A 19,092-nucleotide genomic window follows, 5' to 3' on the forward strand; every position below is an offset into this window, starting at 1 on the left:
TCCGAACTGCCCCTGAGTGCCCTGAGGTGAACACGGGCACAGAGGGAGATGCCCCGTTTCCCCGCGGGCTTTGAAGTAACCGCAGACAAGCGTGAGATTGCATAGAAATGCTTTATTATGTTTATTTGACCAAAGTAATTAAAATAAGGCATTGCAGGTTAGATGTAAACATAGAGGTCAGCTGCACGGCAGGTGGCCGCTGCACAGTGAGCAGGTGTATGGCAACAACAGCAAGAGTGTCAATTTCTGCTTCTCAAGGGGAAATACAAATTCAAAGTTACATTAATATTTCATTTTATTTGTTATGAATATGGTTTCTCTCGAGATTTGATTCTGAAAAGCAAGGTTTGGATTCAACACAATGGGTTCAAGTCTGAAAGACCAAGAGATCCGGAGATAAAATTCCCTTTCACTACTGCAGCTCTTGACACCTAGAGAACTACTCTGTATTGTACAAAGACATTTAAATTTTAAGTTCATTGAATATTAGATATCCTGCATGTGAGCACATTGTTATTACTAACATGTGCTTTAAGTGGCACTTCCTTTAAAGAACATTATACAGCATATTTATTTTACTTACATTCTGATGTCTGATTTTACGCCATATATTAATATAGAAAAGGATTCTGCAAAGTAGTAATCATCTGCCCTACTTGTCACTGACAATGTCTCTAGCAATAAGTTCCTTCATTATTTCATTGGTACCACCATAGATTGGCTGAACACGGGCATCCACAAAAGCTCTGAGGGAGGAAAAAAAAAAACACCAAGGAAATATTACAAACAATGCCTCGGAATGACCATATATTAAAAAAAAAGAAAAAGAGCATTTTATCTTTAGAGATCCCTCTTTTCAAAGTATACTCTTCCCATTGATAAAGTAGTTCTTACTTTCTAAGAGGCCTCAACTCCCTGGAATATTACAACTTTCCAGGGTGCTGTGTGCCAAACCAGGAACTGGGTCAGCATCTCTTCCCTGTTTGTTTATAGTGTGAAGTCTCCACTATTGCCTCTAATTAAACAAAAAAAACCCAAAGCCCTATAAACCCAGCCTCCTGCTACTACTCCACTCCCAATTCTTGTTCCTGGTGACAGCACACAGGATGATGACAGAGCTTTTCCATGTTCATTCTGCTTCCTCACACAGGAGCAATGTGGCATTCTCTGGAAATCTACTTACTACTGGACCTCAGAGACAATAAAACACTGTGTGGGGAACTACTGAACACACAGACATGCAGGGGTTCAAGGACACCCCAAATTTGCCTTCTTTTAATAAGACAGTGCAGATCACCCACAAATTACACTCCATGAAAACATGGAGGAACAAGTGATTTTAAAGCAACATTTCATACCCAATGTATTTAAAGTTAAAAAAAAAATCTGAACTTCCTCAGTTTAAAAAAAAATAGCTTACTTATGACAACTGCACAGCAGTCCTGTGTTTGCTAGTTCTACTGTCAGATCACCACCTCTTTGATAAAATTAATAAAAACAGCACAAAATCTTCATTTAGTGTGTCACAGCCTGTACACAAACTTCACAGAAAATACATGAGGATATATAAAAGCTCCATAAATGTCTCTAAATTCACAAAGTCAGAAAAAAATGGGAATGGCAAATTTCTTTGTCTACATACAAATCTCTTAACCTCTTAATTTTCAAAGGTGTAAAAGAGCTGGATGTAGCCAGTTATGCTCTTGATTTAATTACTTGATACTCAGTGGTAGAAAAAACAGGTTTTCTTCACCCACATGCATTTAATTTCAGATAAAACATAAAACTAGCTCCCCTCATTTCTACTTTTTATAGTTTTACTTCTGTTTTTTTAATTCACTTTTTTTTTTCTAAAAAACCAACTTTTGTGAAAAAAAAAAAAAAAACAGACAACAATTGCTGAACAGATCTTCAGTTGTTTGGAGCACCAAAACAAAGCCTGCAGATATCTGTACAGTAATTTCAATTAAACACGATGAGAAAATGAACATAAATCACTACTAACCCTAAATAACTAACACACAGATACAGAGGAAGTGCTTCATTTGACTTTGCTGGTTATCTTTCATCACACAACCTGAAATGTTCCACTTACTTTGCAATTGGATACTCCCACATGTAGCCCCATCCTCCGTGCATCTGCACACACTGGGTAGCAATGCTGTTTTGGAGATCAGAACACCTTCAATGGCCAAAAGGAAAGTTGCTGTTAGAAGGACATCATGTTGCAAAACATTACAGAAGATAAAGATAACAAGACAAAACCAAAATGTTATTGGTAAGAAATAAATACTGCTCAACTGAATGCATTAAAGGCTTGTTTCCTATCTGGGACAGCTTTTGGAGAAGGAAAGGTTTCAAAACAGACAGGCTTGTTTACCTTTCTCACAGGCCAGGAGAATCCTTTTGTGAAGCAAGTTGGTACAGGCTCTTTTCTTGCCAAATCACTCAGCTTTGTCAGAAATTAACAACAAACCAGGCTGTCCCCCACCACTGCCATTAGCAACACACCAGGATACTCTCTGAGCATACCCATCACCTGGGCATAATTTATTTTCTGCAATAAACTTTCCCAATAGCTTTTTCTGCAATAGCCTTCAATTCTAAACATACTGTAATTCTCCAACAGCATTGGCTGACTACAAAATATGGATTTATAGCAAAAAAAAAAAAATTTCCAGCTCAAGCTGTTAGAAGACATGAAAAAAACACTTTCTAAGCATACAGCTTTCAGTGGCAACAGAAGAAATGAAAATGAAAAGCTAATTGCTTCTCCTGGAATAATGGTCTTTTCCCCCAAACTATCCCCTCATTCATTTAAACCCTTACAGTTTATGATATCAAATGTAATTCTGCAGCTGTGAGTTACTGCAACTCTCTTTCCTAAATATAGTCTCAAATTCAAAATTTTAGGTATGTACCACAACCTGTCACCACAAGAAAAACCAAACCAAAACAACCCTACAGACCTTTTCCAGATATGAAAAAAGACATGCACAAACCAGGTTTTAAACTCCTTCAAAGCTCTAACTCAAGTCATTGACTATACAAAGAGTTTAAAGGAAAATTTGAGACTGGAGAGAATGTCCCAATACATTTGGGAATAAATCAATTCTACATTCAAGCATTTTCTAGACCATTTAAGTGAGTCTTATGGAAGGGTCACAGGGACACCACTGGGGAGAGAGGAAACCCACAACAAATCATGCTGGTAAACAGCTGTGAAAGTGAGGGGTTTTCAAAAGCCTTGCTTAGGGAAATTTGTTGAGGAAGTGAGTCTGCATACCTCAGCTGGCATTAGTTGTTTTCTCCTCCTCAAAATGGAATGCCTTTGCTTCTGTACCTGGTACTTCTAGGTAATCACTGCCAGGAATAGCACTCAGAACCCTTCCTTCCATTGTAAATATTTCTGCTCTATACTTATTTTGAAAAGCCTAAAAACTGTGTATCTTCCATAAACTTCTTTGCTTATGTCTCATGTGGGTTTTTTCCTCCCATCTTTGCAACAAGCTATAACTAGACAAATTCATGTACCCACTACTTTAGATATTTCTTAGATATTGTTTTGATGGGGTAAAACTAAGTTAACACATGACACCACCAAGTACAGGATGAGGGAGAAGAAGTTCTGGACAATATAGGAAAGCACTGCTCAGTCTCAGTTACAGCAACAGCTGTAGCTAACTATTTCTTCCCAAAACCAGACAGCTTTGAAAACTGGCTGGGCCAAACAGCTATTCTTAAGTAACCTTAACTAAACAGTACCACAGAGCTTTAAATAGATTTAAATTTAGCTCCAAATATTCAAATTTTTCTTTAATAAGCAAAAAAAAACAACAAAAAAATTAAAAAATTTAAAAAATTAAAACCAAAGAAAATTAAAAACCACCTAACAACAAACTGCTAACAATAAAATGCAATTTTTTTGTCTAAATACCAATGGAGCACTTGCCTTCACTTAAAGCTAAAGCAGAGGCATGACCTTGTTATTAATGGAAGTCTATTTTAAAAGTATGCCTTTATTTTGAAATGGATCTGGTTAACCAAACTTAGCTGTCAGTGTAACTCTGATTTTTGCTGCCCACACCACTGGAGTTCAGACCATGCCAGTGCCAGTCCCAGATGACTGTGAGCACATACCAGTACTTGGCCATGGAGGCTGTGGCAGAGTCCAGGCGTTTGTCTGCATGCAGCTGCAAACAGTTGTCCATAAAAGCTCGGCCCACACAAATCTGAGTCTTTATTTCAGCCAACTTGTGCTGTACTGTCTTGTTTTGGAAGAGGATAGAGAGGGGAGAGCAAAGAAACACAGTGCAGTTAATACTTTAGGTAGAAAATGCAGCATTTTCCAAAAGGATTGCTGTTAGAAATCACTATTTCAAAATTTGGCTCTGTACATCAGAAGACACCAGACAATTATGTATTCACCAGTCCTATTAGACAAAGTTACTGCTCTTTACTTCTCAAGGTCAACTGAAAACACAAATTTAAGAGAAAAAGCACAAGAGAAAGGGAAAACAAATTCCTAGAGAGCACATGGCAGAAGGCCCAGAGCGCTCTGTCACTCTCGGCTCCCTCTGGCGAGGAATGTCCTTTCACTCTGTAGAGCCATGAACTTTCCCAATTAATAACACTTCACCATCTGCTGAATGCTTTTTCTGTGTATTCTTCAGAGTTTAAGCTACATGCAAAGAGACTGAAGCAAAAAAATATAAGGAATTTTAGAATATCAAAGTTTTTCAGCACCAAGTTCTGTCGTATTGGAAGAGAGGTTTAGATAGAAGAAGTAAAATCCATCATAAGGTTATGTAAAACCAGACCAGGCAGGCATTCAAACATCTTCTTGTAATTCTGGTAGGGAAGGGATAAAAACATCACCCACTAATAAAAGTTCTTTCTTATTTCAGTTCTAGAAATATATATTAAAAAAAAAATCTTGCTTCCCTTGACAAGAAATACACTGGACCAGTGTACTGCTGCAAGGAAAGAATTCATTTCAAATGCTGTAATGTGGCATGACTAAATGAATTAGCCCAAGGCAGAGCTCTAATTGGAAAGGATTATTTATAATATGCACACTCAAGTCATCAGCAACAAAAAAGATATGCAGGAATTCATTATTTTGGCAAAAATAATATACTTTATAAAATTTATTGTCTGCCTGCTGGTGGCCTGGCCTAAATAGGGAGATTATTTTGGAGATCTCTGCACAGTGAACTACTACAAATAGGAAGCATCTCCTACCTACATTTAAACAAGTTAAAATACAGTTCTTTTGTGTTTCAGTCACACAGTGAAAATTCCATCTGGAATTATGGATTCCTGAAGGTTAACTTTAAAAACCATGAAGATCATAATTCCCTGAAGGATATCTAGCATTCCAGCCTCTAAAAGTTTCAGCTCTGGCGCTCTTCACAACTAAAGATTTGAGTCTGACAGTCTCAAGACGTGGAAATGGATTTTTTTGTTAATTATTTCAAAAGTATATCAAAAAAGGAAAGAGGCAGCCAACATCTTTAGCCCATATGAGTCAGTTCTATCCTCTAAACCAAACATGCAGGAGCTTGGCCTCCTTCAGCCCTAACAGTTAATGCTGTTGTCAGGAAAATTGTATTATAGCAATCCTGTGGAAAGCAATATCTATTTTATGACTGCAGCTAAAGAGTGTAGGCACAAATACCTCAAAACTCAATTACCTACCCCCATCAGGAGTGAGCTCTGCCCACAGAGCATCAGCCAGCAGTTTTACACACAGCCACGCAAACACCCAGACTGCTGCTGCCTGAGGAATCTCATTACAACATTCATGAAGCACCTCCACAGCACTCAGGCAGCAAGGTCACTGCTGGGAGTCCCCCTCCTCCAGGAACATCCAAAATAATTTTTCTGCAATGCTCTGTGTGCAGAGGAACACAGGACCTGCACAGGCAGCCCCCCAAAAGGATTTTAGGCACAGACAAACAGAGGCAGGTGTGATGGAGGCTGTGATTAGGACCTCTGGCAGTAAAATGCAAGCCTGAGATGAACAAGGGAATCATTCTTCAGCAGGAGCCAGGATACTTCCTGCTATTTCCTTTTAAGAAACAGCACTGCTGGGAGGTTACCTACCCAAGTCATAAAATACATACAATTAAGGCTTTTCTTTAAAATTATTCTTTTTGCATTCCAAAAATGAAAAATAAGCACAGAGGTAAAAAACAGCCCCAGTGAAAGCTTTGAAAATGACCCTTCAAAATCAGCCCAGTGATTTTCATTTGGTCACTACTTCACATGCACAGCCATACAGCAAACACACACAAGAATCTGTACACAAGCAGCTCAGTTCTAACTCACCTGCAAATGTGCAATTGTCTTCCCAAAAGCTTTTCTTTGCCTCACATAATTCCTTGTCTCTTCAAACATGAATTCACAGCTAGCAAGAGCCATATCAGCAATTAGCAGTCTTTCCTTTTGAAACACAAATTCCAGAATGCAGTTGAGTTAGTCCTACATTTCTCCACATCAGATGCACAATTAGGACACAGATGTTCAGTGCTGTTCATTAAGGGAGTGGGAGCAGAAGTCACATAAAACATCAAACCAGACATACTGCATTACTGAAATTAATGAGTTGGACAAATGCCTTGCTGTCTAAAGCTCACTTTTAAGGCTTTACTGGTGTAATGCTCCATTACAATGACTCAAAAAATAGCTACAGATCGACCACAGGAATCTTACTGACTGAAAAATTCACATCAGATTCTGTTTCAATTATTGGCTTCCACTGCTCAGCTAAAACAACAACTGTATTTAACAATTTCAATAGGACAACTCGAGGGGGGGGAAAAGCCTACAAAAAAAAAGTCTTGCTTTTCCTTCATTGCACAGTGGAAAACAAAAATTAAATGCAAAACAATTTTTTCTGGCAACATTGAAACAGTCTGATGCTTTGCATCGAATCTGTTCATGGGACATCTATTTAAAGCATTAAAAGATTTCCTTTGATCAGGTTTTGTATTTACTCACAGTGTAAAATTAAAAAATACGATCCCTACTAAATGAGGCAACTATGTCATGGCTTTGACAAAGCACAGACACATTCTGGAAAACAACACTGCCTCCTTGTCCTCCAAAATAATTCCAAAACTTCATAAACTGACTTGTAAAGTAGCAAGGTATTTTGGCAGCTAAACAATTTCTTTACTTTGTTGTATGAACAGAATTCCATGTAACTTTAATATGTTTCTACTTGTAGAAGAGTTAGAACAGCAGTGCTTGTTTCTTGAAAGAGAATGCTAAATGAATCAGAGATGTCCAAGCTACACTTAATTTACTGAGCAAAGTGCTTCCATACAAGAAGTACACAAGAAATCTGTGGTATGTTTTTTTAATACACTACCCTCAGGTTTTTCAGTAGCTGGGTTGCTGATCAAGAGATCTGTATTTAAGCTGGTGGGATATCATTACTTTTAGCAATGCCCAAAGAATTCTACACCTAGCACTGTGTGCTTCAGTTAAAAATCAGCAGTGTGAACAAAACATTGCACAATAGACTGTCAGAGACTGGAAAAGACATTGAGACATTTTGGGATGAATGTGTGGGGGTAGGGGGGCAGGATGGGCCCTGCTCTGCACACCAGAACCCCCAGCCAAGCCCTGCAGTGTCTGCCAGCTGTGCCACACTGCAGGCAGTGCCCCAGTCTTGCCAAAGCCAGCTCCTGAGTGACCACAGTCCCATCTGGGAGGGTCAGGGTGCCTCTGGGGTTTAAAAGGGGACGTGTCTTGACCCTATCAGCTTCTTGGAGTCTCTACCTCATCATCACTGGAACTCAGGAGTTGGTAGTTACAGGTGTGTTTTTCTGTATTTTTTCTATCTCTAATTATTTTTCCATTTTGGGTCATGTAACATCAGACAGGTTTAAAGGTTGCTAAGTTAAACAGACTAAGTTAATGCTAAGGCATGAGCTTTATGTTAATTGGAGGTCCTTTGTCTAAGTTCCTTGATTTTCTACATTTTGCCAGTCAACTTGTATAAATTTGACCTCTTGAGTATATCTGGTTGCTATTTCTCCTGTGAGCTTAACCCATAGAAATGTTTTGGGCTTTTACAAAGGCATCCCGCTTCAGCAACCCAGGTGGCTCACCACAATACCTGAACTTCACAACTAATGACAAAATCTGTGTCTGTGTTCTTCCTGCAGACAGCAAACACTCACATTCCTTTTACCTGAGGCAGCTCTGCCATCAGATAGTAGAAGCCTTTGTTCTCTTTTCCAAGCAAGGCACTGGCTGGCAACCGCACATCTTCAAAAAACAGCTCTGCTGTGTCCTAAGATTTAAAAGGCAACAGTTGAGTCTGACATTCTCATCCCATTAAACTAATTTTTTCCTATTGTTTTCTTGCTACTGTGCACCTTAACTTGAAATCCCAGATTTAGCCTGGAAGGATCCTCCAGAAGTCATTGAGCTTACATCCTACTCAGAGCAGCTCCAGAAAAACAATCAGCTGAGGGCCTTGTCCAGTTAAGCTTTCCAAAGCTCAAAAGATGAAGGCTCCAGACCTCTCTCAGCCCCTGTGCAAGTATCCAACCATTTTCCTGGTGGATCTTTTTTCCTAATACCTGCTAAGAATTTTCCTTAATGTAACTTGTCTCCTTTGCCACTCTCCTCCTCAAAAAAGGATGAGGTCCCAGCATCTCTATAGCTAAACACATCAGTAAATTCTTTCAGGCTTCTTCCAAGTAAATGCATCCAGCTTTCTCAGCTTCTCTTTGCACATCACATGCTTCAGACTTCCACAGGTAAAATCAGGTTCCATTACATTGCATGTTTGTGCTCTGAAGTCTAACAACTAGAACAGAACCATAATTCCATCTCATACTTATTTAGCATTTGCCAGACATTAAGTGGGTTTAGACTACCTCCAAATCTGGTGCATCAGAGGTTGTATGAACTCACTTGAGCTTTCAGGCCAATTTTGTTGAGTTTGCGCCCTTTGATGAAACCTTTTGTTCCATTTTCCACCAGGAAAAGGCTGATGCCGTGAGCAGGGGATCGGGCCTCCCGGTCTGTAACCGCAACCACGATCACCACGTCGCTCATCCAGCCATTAGTGATGAACACCTGCAAGGAAAAGGAATTTAGAATAAAGCAAGGTGGATAGAGGTTACAAGAGATCACCAAGCAGCAGAAAGTAAAATTACATTGGCACTTCCAGAGGTGAACTGAAAGGCAAGTTCAAGTGTCGAGAAGAATTTCAAGGTTTTGATATAAAGTGTTTAGGAATGAGGCAGACATTAATTTAAGAAGTATTGTGTGGGACAGAAGTGTGAACTCAAAGAATGCACAGATCTCTTTCTTCTGTCTGTCCCATGATAAAGAAGGAATACAGTATCAAATGTAGATATTAAATAAATAAACACAGAGGTTCTCTTGTCTAGAAATTAAATTATTTAGGCATAACACTCAAAGCTACCAACAGCTTCTTGTCACAACTGTTTACTATTACCCTGCAGAACAACTCATGAGCTGTCAAATGGATCCATCCTCAATCCAGCAAAAGAAAGCTTTCTGTCCTGTCACTTCAAATGAGTGGCATGGACACCTTTTTAGCACCTATGCATATATATCTGCTTGCACACGCTCTCACCACTGAAACTGTACTAAGAAGTCTCTACTGGACTGTTATCAACAGCAGTACAAAATAAAATTAAGACATTTCATAGCTTTCAAAAAAATGGTCTGTTGAACCAACACTCCCACTTCAACATTACTTCTGCCTTCTTATTTTTCACTATGGTAATGAAAAAAACTGCTTTGCCACAGCTTGACAACACAGTGAGAGCATCTGACACATTGTTTTGTTTTTTTCCAAACAAGACCAGCAAGCTCCTGAATAAATATTGCATTGTGGCAGCACAAGTTTTCACTCAGGCCACAGAAGATTTCACAGCAGTACTATATATACTTTATTGTTAAACATCAGTACTGAGAACCATACTGCTCATACTACACAGCACATTTTCCCCCCTCTCCTTCACAATTTAAGGGAAAATAAGCCTTTTAATAGGCTTATTTTAAAGCTACAAAAAACAACCTATACAAGCCTGCCTATAAATCAGTTTGTAAATTGCCTGCAACAGACATATCTCATACCTAGAAAAAGAAAAGGTAACTGGACACCTACAACACAACCCAGACAAAAAACCCAAACTAAAAGGATTGGGAGGAGATTCTGAGAGAAGTGTACATCCTGCTGCATTCAGCTAAATGTGTTCAGTTCCTAAAGCCAATGAGCAGTATGTGTGTCAGTGCACTTACCTTACTCCCATTAAGAATCCAGTCACTTCCATCTTTTTTTGCATATGTCCGTACTCCCTGCAAGTCACTGAAACAGAATTCAAAAGGTCCTTCAAGAAACCATTCCAGAAGCTGCATTTGTATCTTGGATTCTATGCAGTACCAAGTAAGGTAGATTTTATACCATGCAGACATGGGCTCAGTGAGAGAATAGTGAGACACCACGAAACAGGTGAGTAACAGAAGCCACAAGCAGGGCGTGGAAAGGGATGATAAATCTGTGCAGCCATACAGGAGCACCAGGTCCCATTTCCCCATCCCTGCTTGTGGGAGGTGGTGCAATGCAAACACTGACATCAACAGGTCAGCATCCACTTACACAGTACACCTCAGACAACAAATGGCAGATAAAACCAATCCTCTTCACAGGCTCAGTCCTGATCAGGAGGCTCTGTGAAAAGCCATGAGCAACATCTGCCATTTGGAGAAACCTCACACCAGCAGGTTTTGCACTTCACGTGTCCCTCTCTCTCTTGCAAACTGGTCAGATCAGCAGTGTCCACTCCAAACATGTGCTGGGCAAGGAGGGACATTTCTCTGAAAGGATTCAGAGAAAAGAAAAACAAGGTGTTCTGTTCTACAGAAAAAACTAATAGTTAAGCCAAGCCTCCTTTACCAAAGTATGTAATTTCCCACTTTTTTTCTCATGTTGTAAGTATGTTCACATGCAAGCAAGTTGATAACTATAAACTCAGACTGCAGAAGCAAATACAAAGCATATTTGCCCACAGTGGGACAATATAGAAATGGATTCTGAGCTACTATCTTGAAATGACAAAGCTGTAAAAAAGTAATCTATAACAGGTGTTTTGAGTCTTGCCTATAATGGGGGATAATCTAGTCTGCAAAGTAACTAACCAGGAGGCTCAGAATGTTTTTTTTCCACTGACAAAGCAACAGACAGCATATAATGCTGAGAGCATTATTTTAGTATTTGGCTTACCTGCCAGCCCCAGGTTCTGTCATGGCAATAGCTCCAATGCACTTGCCTGCAACCATCTGGGGGATGAAGTGTTTAATCTGCTCTTCAGAGCCATAGTTGGCAATGTAGGGCATGACTATATCTGAGTGAAGGCTGAACCCTGGGCCTGTACAGTTAACATACATCCTGGAAAAAAAGGGGAGGGGGGAAGTTCAGGGAAAAATACTAACAAAGACTTGAACACTGAACTTGCACCATTACAACACAAACACAATAGTGAAGAGAACCCCACAACACAGAAGTCTCAGAGATATTTTACCATATTTACAGAATTTAATTTCACAGTCAAATGGGTACATAACCTACCAGGCTATAAAAAAGCTTCCCCCAGTCACAAAGCCAATGTTACTCAAACAATGACACAGAATACTTAAAACAGGAGGGATTTACATAGATGTAAACTATCCTTTACACAGGGAAGATAACATCATTTTCTGTAAGGAAATGTAGTCCACAATTAGAATAACTTACAAAAAACAAAATACAGTCACAAACAATAAGATCATGGAAATTCTTCCTGAAGCATGCAGTACTCACTGCTCCTCCCAGACAATGGCTGAAGAGAGAATATCTGCTCCGATGCCTCCATGCTTTTCAGCAATAGCAACACCCAGCAAGCCCTGCTGTCCAGCCTTTTCCCAGAGCTCCCTGCTCACTTGGCCATCCTTCTCCCACCTGTGGGATGAACACAAAGCCAGGGTCACACACTGAACCCCCCACGTGCTCCTGTTTATCTGCCTCACACTGAACACCAGCAGACAGCGTGAAGGGACACGGACAGCTCTGTGTCACAGCCAAGAAACAGTGGCTTAACCACACAGCTTCTAATCTGCAAGTCCACAGGTGACACTGGCATTGCAGGGACACCAGCTGCACAACAAGTCTGAACTCCTGCTGCCAATGTGTAACCTGACAAGATTTCATTAAGACTTGTTATGATTCTTACACCAGACTGGGATTTAGGCAATTTAGCCCCAGTCATCTGGATAATTACAGAGAGGTCTTTATCCTCCTAACATTCCATTTGTAAATGCACTTTTACCCACATAAAAAATGAGTATCACTATATTATATTCTTTATTATATTATCATTATCATTTTATTATATATGATATATATATTTTACTTTATACTATAGTATATTTATACTATATGTATACCATATTTATACTCATCATTCTATTTATACTCTATACTCTATTTATACTCTATTTATACTCATCATTATATTTCATCAAAGATTTCAACTCTACCAATGAAAAATGCTTTATCAGAACCAATGATATAATTTAATCAGCTTTGTATAAAAATCTGCCCCTGTGCACTTCTTATGAGTCAGTACTGTATCTTGGTAAATTACTACTTAAAGGTCCTTCCAAGTTTGTGTAAATAGATAGTTGAGGCTCATCTGCTGACAGCTGGCAAACTTTAACACCACAGGAATCACCTATTCCTGGAAAATTAGTGCCTCTTTATGGGGTTTGCCAACTCAATAGGGATGGCCATTAATGGTCCAGGCTTTCTCTTTTTTAAATGCCTTTATTTTCTAATGCCACAGTTTAAAAATGATATGGTAAACAGATGATTTCAGAGCCATTCCTCTGACACACCTGTGTGCAGCAGAGCCATACCAGAGCTATTTACCTGCAGTTAATCAAGTATCTTAAACTACATACAAAACAGAACCATAGAATCACAGAATGGTTTGGATTAGAAGGGACCTTGAAGCTTATCCAGTTCTGACCCCCTTCCATGGGCAGGAACACCTTTCACTAGCCCAGGTTGCTCCAAGCCCCATCCAACCTGGCCTTGAACACTTCAGCAATGGGGCAGCCACAGCTTCTCTGGGCAAACTGTTCCATATTTAAGCTGATTCACAGAACTTTTGCTCCTACACTGGAAATCTTCAATCTCTTTTTACCATCTTCTCTTTCGCCCTGGGACATTGCTGTCTCTCCTTCACCCAGCACCAAAGCTTCTCCTCCTCCCAATATCCAGTTAATGTTCTGTGCCTGAGGCCTCCTTGTTGCCTTGAAAGGTGTGAAAACAGAGGTTCAGAGGCCACTGAAGTGATGCAAGAATTCAAGTTGAACTTGATACAGCCTCACTAAGAAATTGTTGTGTCAGCAAGGTGGCAAATAGGATCTTCAGAAACCTCAAGCAGAGTCAATACAAGTCCACAAAGCTGCCCTGGAAGTCCTTCCAACACAAAATGAGGCAAAACATCTGCTTTTATGGACAGAATATGACTGTACAGTGGAAGAACATACTACTAAAAGGTTATAGTTTGAGGATTAGAAAAAATCCAAACTGTCACCAACCTTGCTGTAAGCCTCCTGCTGCTCATTCCTGCCCCAGAGCCATGATGTTCCACCCACACAACCGAGGCACCTCAGCTGTTTGTGGATACACACTTCAGCTCTGTCAGGAGCCTCTCATCTAGCAGGGCCATTTCAGAATAAGCCCTTTGCTATCCCTTGCTTACCCTGAGCTAATTTCTTTCATTTTCACCACTATAATGTGATTGCATATGATTAAAATAAGGGCTAAAACCACCCTCCAGCTCTAGTTCAGTGGAATTGCAACACTTCTACTTGGTACAGAAAATGCACATATTTCCACAGAAACAAACAAAAAAAAAATCAAATAAAGATGTTTTGTGCAAGTTTCTTGGTAATACATATATATGTACTTGCATGTAGCTACAAAATCTACTGCAAGACAGTAAGAGATGATCAAAGCCTTTTTCAGTGACTATTTTCCAATAGTGTGGGAACTGAACTGCCCCCCAGCTCTACCCCAAAAACATCTGTGTCACTTAATCCTAGAGGCAGGGAAACTTCGCTGCAACTCTGCAAACTGCATTTATCTGCTTGTGGGCATAAGCTGAGGATGCCCACACTAAAGCTGAAAGGATGCATTCAATTTTGATTATGTGATTTTTCCTCCATGCATGACTTTTACAGGTTTGTTTTCATTTGGCAAATTTGAAATAGAAAGCTTGTACATAAAAACTAATAATCTTTATATCCTGCTGTGTCAGAAGTAACACCACAGAAAGCATTTTGGGGAAAAATGAATTTTGGCAAACCAAAATGTTTAGGAGGTTATCTTACTCTGCATGAAAAGGCAGCACTTCTTCTTGAAAGAATTTCCTGGCACTCTCCCTGAAGATATCATGATCTGATGAGAAGATCCTCCGAGTGCCTATGTCAGTCAAAGTTTTAGCAGAAGATGGCTCCAGGCGCTTTGTGCCATGCTGCTCTGTCTGCAGAGGACTGGAAAAAGACAAATTCATGCATCTGTTAGGACACAGGCACCCTATTTGCCTTTCAAAAGGGAGGAAACTCCTGTGTTACTAAACACAGCTCACATACCAACTCTGGCACACCATGAGGTGTAAAGGATACCCATGAGAAATACAAAGAACTGACATACACTGGGCTATTAATGGAGGCAAAACAAGGCTGGTTTGTTCTTAACACTTCAAATAAATTAAAAACAATAATAATACATATATAAGAATAAAATTACCCTAAGGAAAACAAAAGAATACTTCAATCAAAAAACCCCAACTAAACAAAAAAAAATTCAAACAAAAAAACCCAAAAAACTGAAACGGTGGTGAATGTCAGTAGTAGAAACCACACAAGAAAAATATAATTATGAAATAAGAAAGAAGGGGTTATAACGCTTTTGTAGGGGTTTGGAACATCAAGGATGACATACTACTTTAAGGCTGAAATGAAAATTCACTTCTCATATTTGTGCATTGGATTTTTTTTGACTTTCTTTTATTGTATTGCTATGAAACATCAGAAACTTCAAGTAGAGAGCTGAGTACATGGAAAAGGCATTCACTTTTCCCTTCTCAAACTATTTTGCCAGCCTCAATTCCTCTGCACATCACCTGTGTGTAGTTCTACAGAACTGAGCTGAGCCTGTGCTTATTTACTCTGCTACAGAGACAGAAGTCTCTATTTACTACCACATGTAGCTACTCAGGCTCTGCCAAGGCAATAATCTCCCTGAAACACAGACTCTACTTCGAATAATATTTGAAAAAAAACGAGACACAGCAACTTGCCTGCTGAGTACTTTGAACCCTCAAAGCTAGACACACAGTGACTCAAAACCTCCACCTTATTTTTAAAGCTGCTTAAGACGATGTTGAGTTTTATTTAAGCCCAACCTTTTGTTGAACTGTGTCACACAGGGAAGGGCCTGGCTGCTCCCTTCTTCTCACACTGGGAAAGACAAGCGGCTGGTCAGGGAAGGTGTGATCCCATTCCTGCCCGGGGAACGCGGTGTCCGGGCAAGGTCGCGCCCGCTGTCACTGTCACTGTCACCTGCTGCCAGCACGGGACCCGCCGCTCCCGGCAAGTGGAGCAAAGGTCGGCACATCCCGGCCATGGATGTGCCGGGACTCCCGGGGCTCCCCACACACACACACAGCGCCCGTAACACTCCCGTTACACCTATACAAACGCACCCACACCCTCCGAGCACACTGAGGTGCGCGCACACACCCGCACGGAATGGATACAATAATACGAGATCATACAGCCAGCCCCGAGCAGCCGGCCAAAGCCATTCACCCCGCGGTCTTTACGGAACCCAAGCTCAGGGGAGCTCCGCCACCCTCACGCCTCGCTGCCCTCCACGGCCGGTCCCGCTCACCTGGGCTGGGCGGAGAAGGGCCGGCAGCCGGTGGCCCTCAGGAGGCCGCGCAGGCGGAGCAGCCGCGTCGCCATCTTACGGGGCAGGGCGGGACAGGACAGGGCGGCACCGCCGCTGCAGCCCCGAGTTATCCCTGTGCCCGCCCACCTTCGGCTGGAAATCCCTTCCGGGATGGAGGCGGAGTGCCGTGAAACAGCAGTGTAATTAATGTTTTTGTAATGTAGCTTTGTAATCACGCCACGGAAGGCAGCGGCAGCAAAGCCGGACGAAGGGTTGTGCGCTGAGGGCGGCTTGTGTGATGGCAGCCGGCGTGAGGGGCGAGGAGCCGGGCCATGGCTCCATCCTCCTCCTCCTCCTTCTCCTTTTTCTTTTTCTTCTTCTTCTTTCCCCTCAGGAAAGGGGGTGTCACCCCTCCTGAGGGAGTATGGGGGGAAGCTGAGGGCTGCCCCTCTCTGGGCCTTTTCGCCATTTGTCCTTCGTGGGCCGGCTCCTCCTGCTGTCAGCAGGTTTTGATTGGCACAACCTGCCCTCCAAAATAATTTAGCACACTTTTTGTGTGTGGGGTTTTTTTTTCTTTTGTTTATTTTTAGGGTTTTGTTTGTTTGGGGGGTTGTTTGTTTGTTTTGGTGTGGGGTTTTTTGTTTTTGTTTTTTTTTTTTTTTTGGTTTGTTTTTTGGGTTTTTTTGTGCGTTTTTTTATTTGTAGTTTTGTTTTTTGGGATTTTTTGTGGGTTTTTTTGATTGGTTCTTTTGGCCTTTTCTCTGCGGATTTTTTGGGGGGCTTTTTTTGTTGTTTTTGTTGTTTTGGGGGTTTTTTTTGTTTGTTTGTTTGTTTTTTGGAGGTTTTTTTGTGTGTATGTATTTGGGGTGTTTTTTCTTCTTTGAATCCCGGTTCTGTAAAGTAGGTGGTTTACCATTATTGTCAATAGGGGCTTTCCCAAAATGGAGGCGCTGTTCTGAGTGTTACCCATCGCACAGCACCAGTGCACACACTGAAGCAAAGTATTTCTATTTTTTTATTACTCTAGTTTGTGTAAAGTAAGGAGCTGGGTGGTAACCCATAAAAGGCTAGCTCCCCATTCATCAAACCTTTACACTACTTATATAGACTTTAACAGACACAGGCGTATATTTATTACATAATCTCTTTACTGATCAGCACTCAAGCCCCTATTTGCTAGTTGTTTCTCCCATTTCTCATGCAAATTAGTCCTCATGTGCAGTTCTTCCCTCTGTTTGAGCCTGGAGTCTATTTTGAGTAGGTGGTGGATGATCCAGTGGTCACAATCTCCCATGCCAGAATTACCTTTCCTCCAGTTACTGCAATGCTCATAACTCAGTTACTGCAATGCTCATAACTGTACTGATTAACAACTCAAAAAAAATTCAATATTTTAATCAGTTATTCACTTCTTGGGAGGGACTTCATATCAGAGCAAGCATTTCTTTAGGGAAGAAAGAAATTGGAAGTGGGGAGAAGGATAAAGATTTAATAGTGTGCTCACAGTTCTTCATCCCTTTGGCTCCTGAGGTCGCCCTGCTGCAGGAGTGACAGAGGATACTCTCCCCTGTTAGCCAATTTGGGAGAGTTTTGAGCCTTAATGGACATCCTTCTCCAAGAAATTACTCATATGAGTTTATTTTACCTACAATACCCTGACCTACAAACTGATAGGTACAACTAGATATGCATAGAGGTCTGATAAATAGATTTGATATCTAGAAAATATATCTTACCAGTCATCATTAAATATGGGGTTAAAATGATAGACAGTTCTCATAACTGGAGTTTTACATACTTCCCTCACTTCCTGTGTGGTGGTGTGGAACTTTCAGGATTTACCCTCTGGAGTCATAAGATAGCACCCAAAAAAATTGGCAAAAAGGAAGTTTTGAACCTTGATGTTTGTTGAGAAATAAAAAAAAAAATGCTGAAAAGGCTCAAAGTGCAAAGCAGACTGGACCAGAAGATATTTTTCAAAACTTCATCATTTTAAACTAATACTTCATTAGGAGTGAATTGCACAAAATCTGTTGAAAGAACGCTTGTGGTTTGGGTGGTTTTTTATATTGATCCATACTCTACACCTGTTGTAAAGTTTTTTAACCAAAAAAAAAAATATTTTCAGCTTCAGTGTTCCTGCCCCTTAAGCCGGGAGGTGGCACTAGGGGCATAGCTATTCCTATGGATGGGCGTGTCTGAAAGCAGCAATGCCTTCCGACCCGGGCCGGTGTTTTCGGTGTGACACATGGGCAGTACACAGAGCTGTCTGTATTTGCAGTCAGAACCGGTTGCAGCCTGGACACTCGACCTGTTTTTTTCATTTGGGTCTGATGTCATATTATTATATCAGAGTAGGGAGGAGGGAACCATGCAGGAGCAGTTGAGAGGGAAGAAGTGAAAAGGAGATTGTTGGGGATTACTGAGCTTGGATGCCTAGAGGTAAAATGTGGCTGTGTTTTTGAGGTCCTGTCAGGTACAGCCTCCTGGAAAGTGCTTCCCTAAGCTGGCGTTGGCTCCTGGGTAAGCCCAACACCTTGGTTATAGATCTCTTAGCAAGCAGGAGGCTGACAGGGAGATTTTCATTCCCAGGGTTGCCAGCTCAGCCAATTTAGTCTTGGTAGCTTTGTTGTAGCAACAAAATCTGGCAGGACACATCCCATCATATATGCACTGTAACAGAGCTGAGAGATGGTGGATCTTGTCCTAAGCCACAGAAAAGTAAACCTTTGACACTTGGCATTCTTTGGGGAAGAAGGGTGGCTACAAAAAATGGGACATTAAGAACAACCTTTCCTCTTTTTAATGTGCTTGCAGAAAACAGAGTAGGAGTAGATACTGCCACAGGACAGAGACTGCAAATGCATTGTTGCTCTTACAGATGCTGTTTCCTGTACAGCCCTGACCTGAGGACTTTGTGACATTTGAGCTTTGCTAGGCATTGGTTTGGTTGAGCAGTCTCTTTTCAGTCCCTCATTTATGGTTGTTTTTTTCATTATTTCCAGTGTTAGTAAGTCACTGCTACAGCTGGAAAGGATTATCTTCAGTGTCTGCTTTGCTGTGAACCATGTCTAACATGTTTACTACAGTGA

General features: G+C 40.8%; 1 protein-coding gene across 1 annotated transcript; it reads right to left on the reverse strand.

The window, feature by feature from the left end:
• Nucleotides 1–92: 92 nt before the first annotated feature.
• On the reverse strand, nt 93–16,123 carry ACADL (acyl-CoA dehydrogenase long chain). Its single transcript, XM_063162639.1, has 11 exons — nt 16,001–16,123; nt 14,437–14,598; nt 11,858–11,995; nt 11,282–11,446; nt 10,300–10,366; nt 8,938–9,102; nt 8,207–8,308; nt 6,334–6,447; nt 4,141–4,268; nt 2,096–2,182; nt 93–746 (listed from the first exon to the last, which is right to left on the reverse strand). The coding sequence occupies exons 1-11, from the start codon at nt 16,072–16,074 to the stop codon at nt 653–655; spliced, it is 1,296 nt and encodes a 431-aa protein (XP_063018709.1). The 5' UTR covers nt 16,075–16,123; the 3' UTR covers nt 93–652.
• Nucleotides 16,124–19,092: the final 2,969 nt, after the last annotated feature.

This window comes from Melospiza melodia, chromosome 8 (assembly GCF_035770615.1).
Source record: "Melospiza melodia melodia isolate bMelMel2 chromosome 8, bMelMel2.pri, whole genome shotgun sequence".
Lineage (NCBI taxonomy): Eukaryota > Metazoa > Chordata > Aves > Passeriformes > Passerellidae > Melospiza > Melospiza melodia.

What these genes read in the sequence shown, in the direction of transcription:
- ACADL (XM_063162639.1), bottom strand. Translation starts at nt 16,074, where the DNA reads ATGGCGACGCGGCTGCTCCGCCTGCGCGGCCTCCTGAGGGCCACCGGC. An exon ending in CCCTTCTCCGCCCAGCCCAG is followed by an intron (nt 14,599 to 16,000) that starts GTGAGCGGGACC and finishes GTCTTTTTCCAG; the next exon opens with TCCTCTGCAGACAGAGCAGC. An exon ending in GCCTCCATGGCCAAGTACTG is followed by an intron (nt 2,183 to 4,140) that starts GTATGTGCTCAC and finishes TGGCCATTGAAG; the next exon opens with GTGTTCTGATCTCCAAAACA.